General features: G+C 35.5%; 1 protein-coding gene across 6 annotated transcripts in view; it reads right to left on the bottom strand.

Moving 5' to 3' along the window:
* Positions 1–402: 402 nt before the first annotated feature.
* Positions 403–20382, bottom strand: part of LOC102234798 (acid-sensing ion channel 1C-like) — a 107352-nt gene continuing 87372 nt past the window's right edge. For 3 of the 6 annotated variants that reach the window (XM_023334835.1, XM_023334837.1, XM_014471931.2), the window contains exons 4-11: positions 17110–17260; positions 16957–17013; positions 16336–16489; positions 16039–16130; positions 15624–15703; positions 12764–12835; positions 9055–9107; positions 403–6911 (exon numbers count right to left, since the gene is read on the bottom strand). In XM_023334835.1, the coding sequence (XP_023190603.1) occupies positions 6833–6911; positions 9055–9107; positions 12764–12835; positions 15624–15703; positions 16039–16130; positions 16336–16489; positions 16957–17013; positions 17110–17260 (738 nt within the window). In that variant the 3' untranslated portion in view covers positions 403–6832. Of the gene's footprint in view, positions 6912–9054; positions 9108–12763; positions 12836–15623; positions 15704–16038; positions 16131–16335; positions 16490–16956; positions 17014–17109; positions 17261–19010; positions 19139–20382 lie in introns of all 6 variants that reach the window. The other 3 variants (XM_023334836.1, XM_023334833.1, XM_023334834.1) reach the window with 2 other exon arrangements.

Here is a 20382-nt window from a genome sequence, read left to right as displayed (position 1 = left end):
TGTGAAAATTATAAATTGATCATTTATAATGGTTAATTATAAATGATTTATTATAAATTAATCATTTATAATTTTCATATGGGATTAACCTATCTTAATTTAACTTCTTGAAGGTCTGTGCTAACAACTCTCTTGCGTGTCCAGTTTTTCTAACTTGCAGAAACCTGGTCTGCTAAGACTGCCAATTGCAAACTCATTTTCAGTAGTAGACTTGTGCAGGAATTTATTTTAAATATACAAATTAGACATTTCTTGTTCCCTCCTCCCCAACAAATAGTGTATCCATATTTGTTTTTCTTCTACATGTCGAATACCCGATGTGTCAAAACAGATATAAAATGCCATCCGTCAGTCAACCTCTTTAAAAAGGGGAAACATTTTAATTTATGGGCAACCACATAGTCAAGTGTGTAATAACTATTTAATGTACAGAGTTAAAATCACATATCTACAGTAAAATACACATAGTGCATGTAGAGCCAGATGAAACAACTCCAGGTCTCCAGATATTTGTGGATGCGTGTGTCAGGTAGGATAAAATGATATCACCTGTAAGAATCCGTCTTAAAGGCACACCTTAGCTTCAGTTTAAGCTGCAATATATTTAAACAACCTTTGCTAAAATAGCTAAGAGGTTTGTGTGTATTATTGTCAAATATGTTTCATAAAGATGTGGAGAAAACCCTTTTTGATTCATCTGACTCCAGAAATACACCTTGGACAATACAAAGTGAACAGCATAGCTATCATTACATTGATAGATCTGATATATTAGGAATACATAATGATATCATGCAAGGAGAAAATGTGTGATTTGCTGTAAAATATTAGCATAAAATAGTTGTTTGTTTAGAATACTTGTATTTTGACTATAGCTATGCAGTAAATATCAACTTCATGAAGTTCATTGATGATTTCTGCCAGCTCAGGTACACTCTGCTGTTCTTTTACATGTAATAAGGCAGGGGTTGGGGTTAGAGGTAAAGACCTGGGACATTCCAACAAAGCCCTCATGTGGGATCTCCATAGTATGCAGAAAAGTTGAGTCAGTTTCTTTCTTTTTTTGTTTTGTTTTTTCCTAGTAACTTGACTCCCACCCAAATCCATCAGAGCAATGCAGCATCATAGTGTAACAAGAATTGGCACCTCTGTGTTAAATGTTTTTAATGGTAATGGATTTTATACAATGGTCACCTTCATACCTTTGTGTTACAATTGGCAGATTTCTGTTAACATCCACTCCTGCTGCTTAATACTGTTTAATGTCATTAATTTAGAATGTAATTGATAAATTAATTTCAGTAATTCTATATCATATTATATAAAGTTAATAACCACTGTAATATATTTAAACATTTACCATTGGTGACTTTAAATATTATGACTTTCAGCTAATAAAAATACAGAACAATGTTATTTTTGTAAAATTAGGACATAAGACCAATAAAAAATGTTTAATACAAAAATGTTAGCCCACTGAAGAGCATGTCTATGTACTGTACTTTATACTCGGTCAGGTCTTGTTTTGCATGTATTACTGCTTCAATGCATTATGAGGCGGCGTTGCTCTACTGACGTGTTAAGGAATGCAGACTGTTTTCATATTGACCTTCAGCTTGTCTGCTGGGTTAAGTTTGGTGATTGTCTTTCTCTTCTTTACTGTAATCTTTATTCTCGGTGGGGCTCAGGGCAATCCAGATTGATGGTGAATCGAGTATAGTAATATCCTGATCACTAAACTAGTATTGGTAATTAAAGTAGTGTGGGATGGAGACAAGTCTAGAGGATAGATAAAATCACCATCTCCTTATAGTTTTTAAGCACAGGGAGTCATAAAGTGCTATAAAATGTCTGGATAGTTGGCTGTGCTGATTTTGAACTTAGAAAACAGGCAGTGAACCAACACTAGAACAGGACATATCAAATTACTGCTGACTATCAAAACTTCAAATTGAATGTCAGGCAACTTGGATTCTGTACCATATCCTCCAGACTGTGGGACCTTGATTGCTAAAAGTAATGCAAAATATACTTCAAACTAAAAAGAAGACTTTGGACCATTGAGCAATATTCCCTTTTTAAGCCTGGGTATGATGCTTTAGACATTGTCTCTGAATCAGCACTGTCCTAACAATTTGTTTTATAATCTCAAGCCTATTAACCCTGTTGCTTGTGCACCTTTTTCTCACGAAGATTTTCCTTTCATTGAATTTTCCAATATAATGCTCAGATACAGGACTCTGTGAATAACTAGCTTTTCCAGCAATTATATTTTTTGATTGCGTAGATAATGATATAGCATTTTCATAAAAATGTTTTTATTGGACTTATGTAATTAATACTGGATTTTTAATGACTGTGGACCAGAATTATATATATATATATATATATCAATAACATCAATAACTGCTAAAAATATGTTTCCTTTCTGGATGGAATTACTGAAATAAATCCACCAACAATATTCCAATTTAATGACATTTACCTATATTCATGTAGCTCAAGTACCTCTCCTTTTTTTTTTACACCACTCTCATAACCACATCTACCTTTATTGCTTTTATTGCAACTCCATTTATCTTTTTTTTTTGTCCTGAAAATGTAAAACCTCTTAAAAAGTCTGCCTTAAAGGTAGCTCCTTTCCTGTTCCTGTTGTCAGAGCCAAGGGCACATCATATTTAACAGTGTGTGTCATTTTAAATTAGAGCCACACAAGGCTGTCAGGATCACAGACATCCCATCGTTGGCTTTGAAGCGATGGCTAATTTCCAAGGGTTTGTGCTTCACATCAACAGTCATCTAATACACAAACTACAAAGTAATAAAGCTACAGCTGTTTGAACACCATAAAATGAAACTGTTACATATAAAACCTTTCACGTGAAAGAAAGAGAAAGGTGGGTTTGAGACTTTTTGCTCAGTAACGACAGGTCCGATATTTGAGAGACAAGGACTTAAATAACAGTGAAACAGAGGAAGAAGCATGACACCAAGATAAGAAAAGTTGTGTACTTAAGCATGGATGGGTAAATATAGTTTATTATACTAGATCATTTATACATCACAAACTGTTATTTGTGACTTATTACATTTTCTGGGATAATAATGTTTGTATACAGTGGTCAATTTGTACAGTGTAGCTCTTTATAAATCAACCAAACTGAGTAGTGCTGCGAAGCATGGTTATGATGCTTTGAGGCAAATTATTTTATAAGTCAGCGTGTAATCCCCAAAAAGATGTAGAATCCAAATTCTATTAATGGATAAACAAAGAATAAGATCTATGTGTATTTATCAGTTTATGAATATTCATATGCAATGCTTTATATAAGTATCTGTGACTTTTTTTTAGCATTTGACTGCAGGTATTTACAAGTTTTTATTAAGTTTAGGAATGTCACCAGTCTTTTTAAACTCTTCTTAGTAGTGTATACATTACTATCACATGGGATTGTGCTGCTGAATACCTTTAAGACACTATGATGGAAGAACAGATTAAATAAGAAGGGCAGCAGCGAGCCAAACAGTTTCTGTTCAAGTCAAATCAATGTTGCATTTATGAAAACTACCCATTTTTTTCCCCAGAGATGAAAGTGGTCTATGTAAATTTCATCACATCATCAACATTTTTTCACTTCAGTTGATACGGCTAGGCGAGACCCAGCTCTACCTCCCAGAATTACGTGTTTCTTCATAACCCATTGAGACCCCATATTTGTAAATATGTGTGAAGCCTGTGTTTTCAAATTTCAGTTAAATAAAAGTTTAGAATACATTTTCCTTTCACTATTTTTTTGCATTCAGTTGTGGTATCATCCGGCATCATTCTTGTTCATTCACAGTGAAAGATGTCACTTTTGTTGTCACTGTTGCTATTTTATTTTTTTCCCCCATTACAGTGCTAGTTTTGGTAGTTTTTCAGATGGCAACAGCCAAAATATTACAGTGCTTTATCCCACTTTTTCACATATTTTTACATTAGAGTCTTAAACGTAGGGGTAACTTTGTTGTGATTTTAGATGATAGACAAAATTAGTCCTAGATTTTAGGTGAAAGTAAAAGATGCAAAAATGATTTAATCTGAAAAATGTGACTTGCATTTGTATGTAGCCACCCTGAGTCAATACTGCAACTACAGCTGCAGGTCTTTAGGGGTCTGTCTCACCACCAACTATGTCCCTCATTAAAAATGTCTTCCTATTCTTCTATGTAGAACAACTGAAAATCAGACTTCATAGGGTGTTTGGGTAAATATTCATCTTTACGTTTTCTTTAGGATTATCCTGTTTTAAGCTCTTTCAATTTTTTCACCTTATATTCTTTATACCATATTCTTCATCTGATATTGTGTCTATGATGTTACAGCACCCAAATGTCGAAAAATATTTTGCCTTTTCACCTCAAAATATGAACATTGTGCTGGTCTATCACATATAATCCCAAAAAAATACAATTAAGTTTTAAAGCTATCAAATGTAAATATTAATAAATTGTGCAAGGCATTACAAATTAGTGATAAAACTTGAAAGTAGACATTTATAATAATGTGTTCAACAACTTCCTATGTGTTTTGTCAAAGTATTTTCATTCAACTTCAAATCCTATCTTACTCTTGTTCTGAATTTTAGTGCCAATATTTAACTTTGTATTTGTTGGACTGATTTACATTTATCTGTGATCAGAACTTCTCGTTTATAGTGAAGAAAGGAAACCCACCCTAGAAATTATAGCAGGCTACTGTAACTTATAATCAAACCTCTCCTATGTTCCAAATAGTCTTAAAGCTTTCAAACATATAATTTGAAAGAGACATTTTTAATTGTTTTTTTAATGTTGTTTGTACAAAATGTCTTACAATAACTAATCTAGATTGTTTTTCTTACATCTAGATCCTCACAAATGAGTTTATATGGAAAAAAAAATGTTTCAAAGATTTAAAATAATTTAATATATTTTAACATTTCTGTCAAATTTCACATTTAGTAGCTAAACTGGATACCTACCGCAAATATCCATTGTCCAATTCTTTCAAGTCAAGAAGAACATTTCAAATGTACAGGCCTATTTAAAACCCTTCATCACAATATTGCATATCAGCATTATGTTTCACTGGTGCATGACAATATGTGACTTTGAGAAAACAAAAGTTGCAGAAGCACATTTTTACCTGTCTGGCACTGCAGAAATAGTAACTTGATCTCTAGCCAAACCAGGCAGCCAAAGCCTTTTTTAGTAATGTCATATTTTTCTTGCATGACTGTCACAATTCAGAGAACCAATATATTTGGCACATATTCTGTACTGCTACAAAATTTATGTAAATGCTACACAAACATCATTGCGATGATTCAATATTAGCATTTTTTTCTAGTGCTATACTTTCCAAATTGTCTGTACTGATGAAGATTTGCTCACATCTGCATGCCGAATGCTGCTACAGCAGGTTATCCTGACCTAATTTTCAAATCAGTTCAGCAAAATATTATTTGAACATTTGAGGACCATCAAAGACTGTGTAGAACATAGAAAGTTCAGTCCAAGATGTTCATATGAAAAAGGAAAAAAACAAAACAATCAAAGATCATTTGATCCAAGTACCAATGCAATATATGTAAATATTAGAACCACATGTTACTTAGTGTCAGAACAATTTTAGAATTCACAATTCAAATATGAAACATAACTTGATTAGGCCATGTGTTCTGGTAGGACTTCTGTTTCAGAGGAAACATCTGAAAAGGAGTAAATTAGTTTGTCAAATGAAAAATCTGGTGTGTGAGTCAGACAAAGAATATTTTAGGTATTAGACACGAAGACTGTGAAAGAAATGGCCTTTTGCATTGCTGAAATGTCCTTGTTGACTATGATGAATTAAATTACAGATATGTGCTTTTAAGATTCTGTCTATTAAGTGACTAAACATATTATCATATACATGTTATTTGAACTGATAATTGGGTAGCATCCATTTAAATGGGAGGGAGAATTAAATAAAAACCAAAATGGGACAAAAAGCACAAAAAAAAATGTAAATAAAAATAAATAAAAGATCCAAAACAAATTTAATATAAGCTAAAGTTACAATCAAATGTCTTTTTCACCACCAAAAATAACTGAAAATGAATCAAATTTCGGTTCAATATGTCACATAGTACCGTAACTGTAAAATAACACATACTGCTTTAGCAAATGTACAAATATTGAAGTTCCTGCTCTTTTTCAAAGTCAAGTAAGCACAGTTGTCTAATTAGAGACATTTCATAGTCTCAATGTAGCAAAAGGCAACATTAGTCATGTATTCTCATTCAGGTCTTAGAAGCTCTTTCAACCAACAATTACCTCTTAAAAGTATATGGTTATTGAATACAGCACTGGTTTACGTGGTGGGAGATACAGTACTGAAAACAATGAACACTTTTGCACATACCAGTCCCTATATTTGTTGTTTTCTCAATTGATTAATACACAGCAAAACTGGCATAATGCTGTTACAAAACTCAACATAGATAGTAGACCCATTTTTAGACAGATTTGTCTGTGCGGATTGTTTGATTTAAAGTGACAGTTCAACAAAACTAAAGGTACAAAATGAAACATGGATAAAATGAACATTGATGCCCTTCACATGGGTGTTAAACCTGAGTTCTGTTTTGGAAGTGGTCTCTTTTTGTGTGTGTTGATGATGATATTCTATTTCTGTCATACTGCTTTTGAGCATACACTTAATGCTTATCTGTTGAATGCACAAATTATTTCACAGTTTGCCGTCAAGTCTCGAAATGTGCCCCAGCCCCTGCGTTGCGTCATCAACAAGCAAATTCCTCAAAGTTGCCTAAAGTCGGGTGACGAGGTAACATGTTCGGCGTGAATCCGAGACTGTCCGAGTGACTCCGGAGGGTGTCACATGTGCTCTGCAGGAAAAAAAAAACAACAAACAGAGTGGGGAAGGGGAAGCAGGGAAGATGAGTTCAACCGGGTTAAGGGAGGAAGAGATGGCGAAGAAGGAGGAAACCAATAAGTCGATAAACAGATAAAATCGAAGTGAAAGTTGGACGTAAGAAACAAAAAGAACAACAACAAAAAATCAAATGTGGTGAGAGGAAATGAATCAAAACCAGAAAACAAATGCCAGATGATTATCATTGAGACAGGCAAGGGCAGGATATTTCATTGAAGATGATAAATGACATAAACATATGTAGAGAAAGATAAAGTAATGAATTCAGATTTGGAGACGTTACATATGTAAAGGGGTGGTGGTGGGATGAAATGAACAAAAGCAGGGAGAGGAGAAAGAAAACAACATATTTTTAGTTGTGTTTTTGCACAATTAAAAACGAATAAAAGTACAATTCTAAAGATTTAGGAATTTGACACAACAACATACTGTATGTCTGCATTTCCCTATGAGTGCAGAAGAACAAATTCATTAGATAAATGCAGATACAAGTCCTCTCGACAAAAACATTTAAAAAACATTCATTTCAATAATTTAAAAAATGAAAATCATCTATTATACATATTCATCACACAGAATAATATATTTTTAGCACTTAATTCTAATAATTTAGTTGATTATGATTTATAGCTAATGAAAACATTTTATCTCAATATTTCATAAGACCAGATAAAAAAATAATTAAAAAAATTAAATTCTTGAACATCTACTGAAAAGTATGTCCATGTACTTGTACAATAAATGTGCTTAAGACTTGTCCGTGGACCTATTTTCATTAATTACCACATTGGTGTTGAATGTGATCAGCATGCAGCTCTGCTGACATCTTAAGGAAGTCCATGTTGCTTTGATAATGGCCTTTATCTCACATTCAGCCTTGGCTCTGGTTGTGTCTAATCTTCATCTTGATAGTAATCCATAAATGTTTTATGGGGCTTAGATCAGGTGAGTTTACTGATTTGCAATTTTTTCTAAATGAAATGCAAAATTTACTTTTAACTGAAATGGTGTCTGGACCACTGATCCAGAGTTCACTTTTTCTTACCCTGAGCCCAAACAAGACACTTCTGATGTTCTCTAGTTCAGGAATAGCAAAACACAGCTGTAGGCCATGTTCTGGATGCATTTACATGCGGTTGCTATGACTACACCGACTAAAGCTGCAGATCATGCCTTGTGAAGCAAATTTCATATTGCTTCACAATATGAAATTTGTAGTTTATCCTTAGAGTGGTGTGTCAATGACCATCTGGACATTTGTCAGGAGACGATTGTAATTCTGAAAGATATAACATGTCATAATCATGTCATAACATTTCAGGATTAAATGTCCTTTTTATTGATCTTAATTAAAATTCTAATAATCTACAAAGAAAATACAGGATTCCAGGTTTTTATTAGCTGTGAACTGTAATCATCACAAATAAGAGAAACATACACTTGCAATATATCACTTTGTGTCCAGTTAATCTGTATAATAGATCCCTTTTTGAATGACTCAAAGGTTTTAAGTTGTTGATGTTGTCTATTACTCTGAAAAATATTATTCCAGCAACCACCCATGTGTAAGTCAGGCAAACTCATTGCATGCAGGCCTGTGATAACGTCACAATGTGATGATATAGTGGTGTTATCTGGCACAAGCCTGAAATGCATTACAGCTGAATGGACCTCTGCACTGCAGGGAGACAAATGGATCTCAAGTGACCCAATGTTTTGTACAACTGAGTAAATATGTGTTTTATTTTCACGCGAGTGCTGTACTTTAACTTATATGGGGAAAGCATCATTACTCAGTAGATGGAGCAGGTTTTGTACTGTGCAGAGAGTAAATTTTAGAGGCACTTGGAGAATCCAACCAACTCTGTCTCTCTTTGTGAGCCTAAAAACACACACACTCTTCATGACTGAATGACTGACCTGTCCTGGCGAAGGAAAAGATATCAAAATGCTCACCAGAGCTGGTTAATCATCCCTCTCTTTTTGACTGCCAAATAATTATTTTATAACCACTGATGCATGGCATGAATCTCAGGTATGAAGGAAAGAGAGGGACAGCATGGGAGGGAGCATCTGTTATTAATGGGGTGTGCTACCTGGGGGCATGATTAGGCGTGACACCAGGGCTGGTTGGGTTCTCTGGAAACTCCTGGAATAGACATGATGAAAAGAAAGATGGGTGAGGGTGATTTAAATGAAAATAAAAAAAAAACCAATGTAAATGTTATAAGGTAAACTTTGAGGAGAAACTGCATTACAGGGTCTCCACAAACTAAATTTAAAGCTCTTTATTTTATGAAAGATTGGTTATTAACATCCAGATGTTCTGATGATCAATGGGGGTAATGAGAGTTCAGAATAAAACATCCATCCATCCATCCATCCATCGATCCATCCATCCATCCATCGGTCACCGACTAAGCAGGGAAGCCCAGACCCCAGCCACCTGGGCCAACTCCTCCAGGGGAATCCCAAGGTGTTCCCAGGCCAGCTGGAAAACATAGTCTCTCCAGCATGTCCTGGGTTTTCCTCTGGGTCTCCTGTTGGTGGGACGCGCCCGCAGCACCTCACCAGGGGATGCTCCATGAGGCATCCTAACCAAATACCCGAGCCACCTCAACTGGCTTGGGCAGTTGAGGTGAAGAGGAGAAACTGCTGCTTCTCATCTAAGGGTGGAGGAGCAGCAGCTCTTCTCTAATTCCCTCTCGGATGACTGAGCTTTTCACCCTACCTCTCAGGGAGAGCGCAGACACCCTGTAATTGAAACTAATTTTGGCTGCTTGTATTCTCAATTTCATTCCTTTGATCACTACCTAAGCTTGTGACCGTAGATGAAGATAGGAACGTAGATAGGTCAGTGAAACAAGAGCGTTGCCTTGTGGTTCTGCTCTCTCTTGACCATGATAGACTGGTACAGCGCTCGTTTTATTGCAGACGATGTACCAATCTGCTTATCAATCTCCTGCAACATTTTCCCTCATTCATTTATGAGATGGCAAAACAAAATCCAATTGGAGATAAAATACTTTCTGCTTAGGTAGTGTAAATGGTGATATGACAATGGAATTGTAAAAACAGACAGTGCAAATGTTTGGACACTCCTTGGCCCAATTTTTGCATGCCACAGTGTTGGACAGAAAAAAACATGATAGCGATGATTTCTTGCAAGGTGACCACATGACATACATGCCTTGCAAAATATTAAACACCTTTGGCCTTTCTCAAAATTTCTCATGTCACAATCACAAATTTCAGCATACATGATTGGGATGGGGAAATTCAGTCTCTATATGTGTAAAACTGTTTGAGACAAACCCCCAAAGTCTGAAGGTGGTACCTACAGGGAATGGTGGTTGTGCAAATTATTAACTCAGGGGACTAAACACAAAATGCATGCCACCCTTTTCAACTTTTTATTTGTAAAAGAAATGAAAACATCCTTATGTCATTTCCTTCTGTTTATCAGTTACTTACTACTATGTGTTAATCTGTCACATGCACTTCTCATAAAATGCATTGTAATTTGTGGCTGTAACATGACAAAATGTGCAAAGCATAAAGGGTCTGAATACTTTTTCAAGGGAGCTAAACACAAAAGATAAACAGTTTAAAAAGCATTTAGAGGGCAGTAAGCAAATGCTCCCTCCCCCACAGGAGAAATCCAATAAATTCAAACTTAAACAAATTTCTTCTTTAGTGTACTGGCTCATGCCCATTATATAAACACCATCTTCACTCTGTCGAAACACAATAAACATTTTTTATACACACTTCTCACACACTTCAGTTCTGAACCCTAGCCAACCAAGCATGCACAAGCTAAAATTCCTCATGCAGAAAATGAAAAAAGGTTGGACACAACTTATTTTCCGTGCCGTGTTTCTTGGTTCCTAAATGTGACACGCATTGCATTTTCAGTTTTCTGAAAACTGTTTGCCTAATGGGCAGCGGAATAAACTCAGGGACAAAAAATTGTCACTTGTAAATAAAGTTGAATGAAATGACCTTAATTACAATGACACTGAAATACAATAACATTTTTAGCTTCGATAAGGCTGAGCTTTTTCTGAAATGCACGAAATATTTGTTGAATATATACTGTATATATATACTGTATATCTAGATGATGTTTTTCTGCTATCAATCATGACGTTGGTGGAGGTTCCCCTGGATACTGCATGGTACATTTGGCTTCCACAAAATTCTGTGATTTAAAAAAAATCTTCCCCATTGCTCAAATGAGATAGTTGGCTTCATTGACTCTGAAAACAACACTAACATAAAAGGCCAATAAAATCTTCAAATCTATTTTAATAGCTTCCTCTCTGCCTTCTTGGATGTGAATCTGTTCTAATGTTCCTGCCATATTACAGGGAAGCAAGAATGTTTTTCACTTCTAAATAAACTTAAATTGCATATTTATCAACACAGGAATACGGACATAAAAAAATTACTAGTGCCAAAGGAATTGGTGTGAAACTAATTGTGACAAGAACCATAAACTCTCTGTGATAATAAGAGGCCATATGCAATGAAAATTGCTTAAGTGATTGCTGGTAGAGCCATTAAATTGTACTTTTAGAAATTATTAAAGGGATAGTCCATGACTTTTGAAGTGAGGTTATGCTGAGAGGTTTAAGCAGTAACTACCTTAACAATAGTTTATGCCTCTTTTGGTACCTTAATTTAGTATGGTGCCAGATTAGTTAGGCTAAAACTAACAGGATCCAAGCAGGAATACCAATACTGAGGCAGTAGGTCACTATTTATCTTTCTGTACAAAACTCATGCTAAGACAGAACATATAAGGCATTTCTGGTCAAAATTACAATCAGTAAATTAGCTTTTTCTTGAACATCTTTAAAATTTGTGTTTTTTAAACCACTTATATCACATCAGAAAATTTTGCTTTACATGTTCTGTTCTCATCTTTTACTTAACACAGATCACTGGTAGCGTACTCTTCCATAACTCCATAACCACTGCAAAGAATAACTAGTTTTTGTGGGAAAGAATATCTACAGTAATGCCATGCATTCTTTGTGAGTTATGAGAGTTGTCCACTGCTGGTAAGATATTTGCATGCGTATTACTTTTTAACGTCTGAAGAAATAATTCATAGGTAACTCTTAGATGCACAGTTGCTGAAAAACAAGTCTGAAATGTAATGATTAAATTATAAAACATACACCATCTCTGTAACATGAACTGAGTGAGTGAGATTACAGAATTATTACTATTACTTTTATCATTATTGGTTTGCTGATTTAAGAAGTCACTGAAATATTAGTGGAGGATTTTTTTGCTGATTAAAAGGCTTCCATTTGACTGAATTCTCACATTTTACAATTCAAATGATTGTCTTTTGTGGAAAAATACTAATATTTGTATATATTTTTGTTGTCTTTTGAGGGTTGATTGTTATTTCCTGCAAACATTGTTTTCACCAAGAAAGATACTTTTTTCAAACATCTGCCAGCAACAAAGCTTTTTAGCTTCTTTCCACACACAAAAAAACAAAAAACAAAACTATATTATTAAAATGAATATAAATGCAGCTATGTGAATTTGAGTGGGTTAGTATGTTTTCTAAAAAAAAATAAAAATAAAAATAGAAAAACATACTATTTCTCCCAGATGTTCATGATGTCATTTGATGAGGTTTAGTCTTTTCTGACTGTGTGACACTTTTTTAGTGTTTTAAATGTGAGTAGACATTTTGTTGTTCTTTAGCTCATTCAGTGATATGTGACCTTTATTTCATTCAGACACCTGCATTCAGAGAGAACAAAAAAAAGTAATTACCAGATTGTCGCTCTGACAACGCTGCGGCCGTTTCTTGCGCACAAAGTAACCCAGAACCTTATCCTTAAACACCTAAAAGAAGGCACAATAAAACATGATTCACAAGACTTAATGGCATTCAATATCTGTGAAAAGATTATTTCTGCAATCCCACGAAGATTGAAAAAGATGAACACTGCAGTTCCCAGAAAATACAGCTGCTGCTGAAGAAATGTCACATTTAGCAAGTTGTGTTGACATTTCAGGTTGCTTTTTTGCAGCAAGGCTTAAAGCAACTGGATCTCATTATATTCTAAAAAAAAAATATCGTTGAAACCATGTGTTTCTTGGGCGCAAATGTGATTCATCTGTCAGTTGAATTCATATTATAAAACTGGTTTGATTTTGTCCATATAGGTTTTGAAGGTGGCCTAGGAGGTTCCTTGAAGTCTATCTATAAAACGCCTGGTTTATGTTCAGTTGATATTTTTAAAATTTCTTATTCTATTGAAATAATAACAGAATCCTTGGTTGTAGTTTTTTTGCAGTCTGTGTTTTTAGCTGCATCTGTTATTGGATCTTTCCTGTCTTCCTTCTCATTTTTGCCAGTCAGTTCAGTTATTACATTGGTTATTTCTTCATTTGACTGCCTCATGAAGTTTCCACATTTGCATTAAAAGTTCAGCATATTTGTGACACTTGAGATATAGCCTTAAGAGGCAATAAGGAGCAAGAAGCAATTAAGACATTGCAGTTTTAATCTAAGCATATAAAAAGCTCAACTGTAATCACAAAAGAAAAAAATCTTTTTGCTGCCACAGTATCCTCATTTTATTTAATCATGCATTCATTTTGTTCATATAGCTTGTGGGTAAAAAGTTTATTTTACAAAACTTTGTGCTAGTTCAAATCAAAGAAAAAAATGATGCAATGTAGATTGAAGTCTGGGATTTTGCTTTATAATGAACTTTATAATGCATTACGAAATAAGTTCCATAAATGCACTTTTGAAGCTTTATTCAGTGATGATTTGGGGAAAATATGAGGATCCTGGTCTGTTTTCACCTATGTAGCAATCACTTGAGAAATGGCTTTGGCTTAAATTCACCTTGAAATATTTAATATTTCCTGTAAATCAAACTGATAGTCTTATACTCCATCCTCACAGTTTTGCAAACCATAAGCACCAAACTTCACAGTGGCTCTTTTGTATCATGTTCTAAATTGTTAACACAAAACCTATTCTATTCTATGCTGTTATATTTCTTCTCCACTTCTCATGTGGACAATTTCCTGCTGTCACATGTGCAAACAGCAGTTGCATGTTTTCCTTCAGTTCCCACTTTTTCAAGCATAAAGATGGCCTTAGATAACAACTACAAGGTCTATAAAATGAAAAACTGAAGGTTTCACAATATGGTTCTAGAAGGCAGCGACATATTCAGCAGATGACTTAGCATCAGAAATAAATAAAAAGCATTCGGTGCATCAAAAAAGTATTCCCACTCTTTAAATGTTTAACAAATCAAAATCTGAACACTTATAAAGTATGCATTTATGTTCCCTGAAACCACTAAAAATAATCTAATGCAGTCCAGTCAAATGTCCCCTTATTAATAAATATACTTCATAATGTATGGTCAGTATCAATCCAGATGTTCTGCGAAGGTTTTAGAGGTTTGCTTGAAATCATCAATGAAAAGTCTGAATAAAAATAATGAAGCTATATGAGAAGCTAAAAGAAGGTTTAGGTTATAAAAATCAGCCTAAACTTTGAACATGTCATAGAGAACAATTCAATTATCTCAGAAGGGATAGATCAACAGTTCCAGTGGGAGAAACTGTTGAAAACTCTAAGTCACACTCTGAACAGATTTGGCCTTAATGGAAGAGTGGTAAGAAGAAAATTATTTTTTAGAAAGTTGTGAGAAGTAGCATGTACAATTTCTGTTACAGAGAATCAAAAATGCAGAAGATGGTGATGTGGTCAGGTGAGCATTATAAGAGATGGAAAACTGCAGAGCTCATCACCCTGAACACACAATCCTAAAGGATGGTGTTGGCAGCATTATGCAAGGATGATGAGTTTCTTCATGAGGGACATATAATCTATTGAGATTTAAGGGGTAGATGTATGGAACTAAATACAGGACAATAAGGGAACCTCTTTAATAGAAAATACTTTAATGGGGCAAAAGGAGAGTGACATTATAGCATCATCTAGAGATACAATGGAATGGTTTAGAACACAGGATAGTCATGTCTTAGATTGACCCATTCAAAGTATAGACATACAGTCAATTGAGAACTTGTCATAAGATTTAAAAATGTATTTTAACAGATGATCCCCATATAATGTGACTGATATTGATGAGTTTTTGTTAAGAAGAATGGGCAAAAGCTTCTGCTTCTATGTAAAAAGTAAATACAGATATAGAAACTTTCTGTTGACATGTCACACAACATCCTATAAAAGCTATTTAAGCTTTTAGTTGTAACAAGAAATGAGGTGGGACATTTTAATTACTGGTGCATTTTCATTCACAAAGCTATTTTTTGGTGAGCTCCCTTCTTTTTTCCTGCCCTGTAAGGATTCTGAGGGACAGCCAATTGGGTGTAAGTATTTTGCAGATTAATGAACTGTTAAGGAGTCATAGATATTTAAATACTAAAACGTGTGTTGCATATTTATTTTTTCTGCATGAAACTTTGTAGCGCAGCCAATCTTGGTGAGACAACCTTGTAGATTGTACATTTCAAAGGGATTCTCTAGGTAATATCAAGTCTACATAAAATAAAACAAAAATAATATCACACTGAACCTTTGTTATGATAATAGTTCCAAAATACATGTGAATAAGTAAAAAGGCCAAGTTTTTACCTCGTATAGGTAGTCGAATATTTCCAGTATTGTTAGAACACTGGCTCCAATGAAAAGCCCCATCTGACCTCCAATGTCACCTACAGAGGAAGAGATTAACAGATATAGGCAGGTACACTAATTGAACAATGGTGCATGAAGCCATTCCCATTGCTGTCACATCTAATTCTCTGTATCTCTGTGCAATCTGAACAGAGTTGTCAAAAGTGTCCACGGAGGCCCAGTTTCTCATCAGAACCAGCCCTGCTGTCCTTGGAAGAGCATCAGATTATGAAAATGTGTTCAGCCTATCTGCGAGTTCAAAGAGTAACCCTCAAAGCACCAGGCTCCGATGCACAATGTGAACTTTGCGCCAGGGATCCGCTGAGTGCTGATACCAAAGTCATGCTTTTTTAGTCAACTGTGAGAGTCTTACCAAGAAGCCCTGCAATTTCATAGGCCTTCTTCTGCTCAATTTTCTCATAGTTTAGAGCTTCAAAGAAGATGTCCAACACCAATATATTTTCTCTGTAGAAAGGACAGACAAGAGCATACCCAGCACATATTATATCCTGTGATATATAACATTACATCAGTTTATATCTCACATTTACCTGAGTAAGATTCTTTCATTATTGTTACATTGAAGGTGAACGATGGAGACTTGGCTCAAAATGCATCAGGAAAGAAAAATAGCTGACTACATACTTCACTGATACTACATAATACTTACCCAATATATTGCTCAGTTTTGTTGAATTTCTTAGCCAGATATTTAGCAGATGCCTTACTGGGGATCTTTACCATGGACAGCTCCTTGCCATAGCGAGTCATGTTGCAGGGGGTCTGACAGACACAGTAATCGTTGTCTTTCTCTACCAAAAAGTCTGTGGATGATCAAAGTCATTTACAAATATTGCGATCTATTTGAAAACAAAGCAAAAAAATAAATAAATCAAGCAAACCTGCACACAGTAGCTCTTAGTTTGTGCTAAAAATACCACGGCATGTAACAGAAATATACTCGCTGCCATCGTTCACTTTCTATGAAAGCAAATAATGACTGAAGCCATATTACTGGAGAGAAGAGGAGGGGGGAGGGAATAAAACTGGTGCGATTTATTTGAGCTCAGCGAAGCACAGTCACATCGCAAATCTTCATAATGGAATTTTTAAACAATAATTTTATTATTTTGCTTCAGCACTATCTGAGAGGAAAGTAATTTCTGAAGCAACATAAGTACTATCTTAAGCCTGGAATATGCTCATGGCAAACCTCCTGAGCTCTGGGTTTCACACGTTAATGTAAAAAAAAAAATACTCATGCTGAACACAGTAAAATGTGCGGGCTTACCTAAAGCTGGGTCAGCACAGTCTTTATATTGCTCAGGTGTGCAAACTGTTGAAGTACCTATTTGGAATAATGTAAACGTGAAGCTCATTACTTATTTAAGCACCACTGGGGGAAGAATTATTTTCACAAGCCAGGCTAAATCTGAATTCATACCGGGCATGTGAACCATTCTGCAGTTGCAGTTCTCCAGCAGGTACCGGGTTTCACAGTCAATGCGGCACGCGGTGATGCTATACGTGGAGAAGAATTCTGAGTCTATCGGTGTGGACTTGCAATCTCCCCAAGGTTGTGGGAGGTACTGAAGCTGAAAGAGCAAACAGCACATGTTTTCCCTCAGTACGTCGGCTCACAGGATTACACCAAACAACAAAAAAGAAACAAAAGCCCAGTGCACAGCCGAATAAGTACAAAAGAGGACGAGCTCACAAAACCCAACACACATACGTACACTGAAAAAACAGATGTCTTTAAATAAAAATGTGCTCTGAGACACAGGAGGCAAAACATTTGCAGTCAGAACAGTATTATTGTTCATGTGTCGCAGCAAGCAGACATCATGCAGAACATTACTGATGCAGGTTTGGTTTCTGGGAGGAAACAGAGAACCATGGGATTAGAGACATTCTTAGAAATTGAAACTAGGATTGTTTTGACAGGACACCACAAACTATGGACAGATTTTGTTTCCCTGACAGTAACTTAGTGTTGTTGTTTTTTTTTAATTGCTAAAAATTCAAAACTTTTTTATTTCAAAGTCATAATGGAATAGTATGTGTCTTTTGAGGAGAGAGTAGTTTTAATAGAATTTGGAGTAAGGATGCATAATATCAAAATGTGGACAATTGAAGTGCTGGGAAAACTTTCTGGATGCACTATAAAATCACATTCAGATATTGAGTTTTTGATGCTATTGTGGGACAAAACGTGAAAAGGGTTGAGGAATGTTTATACGTTTGCTAGACTCTGTACATTTATGAAACTAAAGAAAACTATAACAGAACAATAGTAATTTTGTTCATATGTATTATTCAGGCTTACAGTTGCAGTGATTTGCTTTATTTATGTTTGCTTCCGTGTGTCTGGAGTCCATTCAGATCTTCTACTTCTATTGTACTGAAAAAAACTGACATCTAATTACCACCAAGATTTTCAGTCTTTTTTTTTTTTTATTGGAGCTAATACCAATTTCATAACAAAGCAATACAAAAAGAAAAAAAATACAAACAAGTTTATGCATATATATATAATCCAGTTTGCTTTAGGACTTTGTATTTGCAGTAGTTTTTAATTGCAACATGGGACTGACTGGCAATCAGTGCCAAAAGCTTTTTTCCTGGCAAACGTCTCAGAGGAATTGTGTGCTATTGTCACATTAGGGTCAAATGAAAGTCTAGCAGCTCTAACCAGGCCAACTCCAACAATCAAAGGGTCATTTAGTCAATAGGTAGCGGCGGAGATGAAGTGCAATTCACTGATTGAGTGGAGCTAAACTAGCAAACATAATTAAGCTTTTATTGAACACCCTTTCTAACCCGCAGTCTTTCAGATGTGGACATACACCAGAGAGAACCCCCCCGGTGAGCAATGTACTAGACTAGACCAGAAGGCAGAATCCTCACAGGGGATAAAACCTAATGAATCACACAGTCTGGTCCTTTCAGATGCTACAAGGCAGAGCTTCTATAATATGCTCTATTGAGATATGCGAGCAAAAATAAAGACCTCATGTTGACAAAGCTATACATGAAAAGGAAGGGGTACAACTGAACTACAAACAAAATGTAATTAGAATGCAGACTTGGATATGTAACTTAAAGAACTGACACACATTAACTCCTGAACAGAGAAGACAAAGATGACGAGGATACACAGCAGAAACTGTTACAAGTAGTTGCTTCAGCCACACAGAAGAGTGAACAGGCAGGAGGCACATGAATCCATTCCTTGTAGGGAGGGTAAAACAGCGGATAAAAGAGTGGAACTTAACAGGTGTGGAGGAACTGAACAACATGGTATTTTGCAGCATGCAGCAAGCCTAGTCACACATACACTACCCTCTGCTCTTGAGTGGAAACGAATGTTTGGAAGCCGGGGGCGACCCCAAAGCCCAGCTCATGGAGGAAAGGAGGCTCTGACTGAGAATGAAGCTGTACCTTTATTCCGGCCTCATAGGACGTCTCATCTAGGGTGAGGGGTGAGGGAACACAGCCCACATCATTATCAAAATTAAAAGGCAAGCAACACTGAGGTAAAGGGCAGAAAGGGATCAGTCGCATCAGGCAAATACCCTGTAAAAGTGAACGTCCCAAGCAAAAACTCTGCTGCATTGTAGGATTCAGATAAAGTTCAAATAAAGTAATATTTTCAGTAGAGGTGTTTAAATGGAAACCAGAGGAGGAAGAGACATGTAATGAGCTATTATCTAAATCTTTGAGATCTATTCAGGTTGTTAGAAAGTGAGAGAGGGCAAAACTATGCAGCATAGAGTATAGCAAAGTGGTTTGATGATATCCTTTAGAGGTTTCAACTTCTACATGTCATGCAACACGCTGGCAGGGTTAGCCCAAAATTCTGATTGGTGTGATGAAATGAACAATTAAATTCAACTCAGTCCTGTTTCAGGATCGGGTTTTAAAATTCAATTCCTCTGAAAAAGGAATTACAAATGAAAATATGGAAATCACGTCTCGTTTATTTTAAGACTATAGCACTGGCGGCATACTGTACTCATAGCATAGGACAATTACTGATATAAATGTTTGTCAGACTTTAATGATAACCTAATTAATGCACCCATCTTTCAACTCATAAACGCATCGCTGCTATGGCTGCTTGTGTCATGATTATTAATGACTAATCTATGCTCTTTCGCTTTCAGGATGAAACCCTGCGATGGTGATTAATATATCTGATTCGCTTGTTGATGACAGTTGAATGATGGTAAACGTTGAGCACTGATGACATTTAAAAGAAGAAAATAAGAGAGTCCCGTTTTTCACAGCAAGTTCTCCAAAACAATTTAATGCATAATCTTTTTGTGGTGTCCAAGTGCCAAAAATATGCCTCAATCATCCCATGCTATTCTGCTCAAACAAGACAGATTTTACATTAACATTTGGTTCATGCTGATGAAGCAGCCAAGCTGATTAACTTTCGGAGCAAAATCATTCAAATCTGGCTTCATTAATTGCTAAGGAAATTAATTTGATTAACAGCTCAAGTATCCCTTACTTCACTAAAACTGATTATGTGCCAGAAATTTTAATGAGCCAGCAGCACAATGCAAAAATACAGTTGATCATAAAGCGTAATTATTATAATCATTGCAAAATTTAAAACTCTTTGTAGCACCACTGCATTTTTAACATAAGCTTTTTGCCTTTTCTGTCCCTGTGTCTGTCTGAAAACACGATGATCATTGTTTGT

Source organism: Xiphophorus maculatus, chromosome 6, assembly GCF_002775205.1.
Source record: "Xiphophorus maculatus strain JP 163 A chromosome 6, X_maculatus-5.0-male, whole genome shotgun sequence".
In the NCBI taxonomy this organism is placed as follows: domain Eukaryota; kingdom Metazoa; phylum Chordata; class Actinopteri; order Cyprinodontiformes; family Poeciliidae; genus Xiphophorus; species Xiphophorus maculatus.
This window is presented reverse-complemented; position numbering and strand designations above follow the sequence as displayed.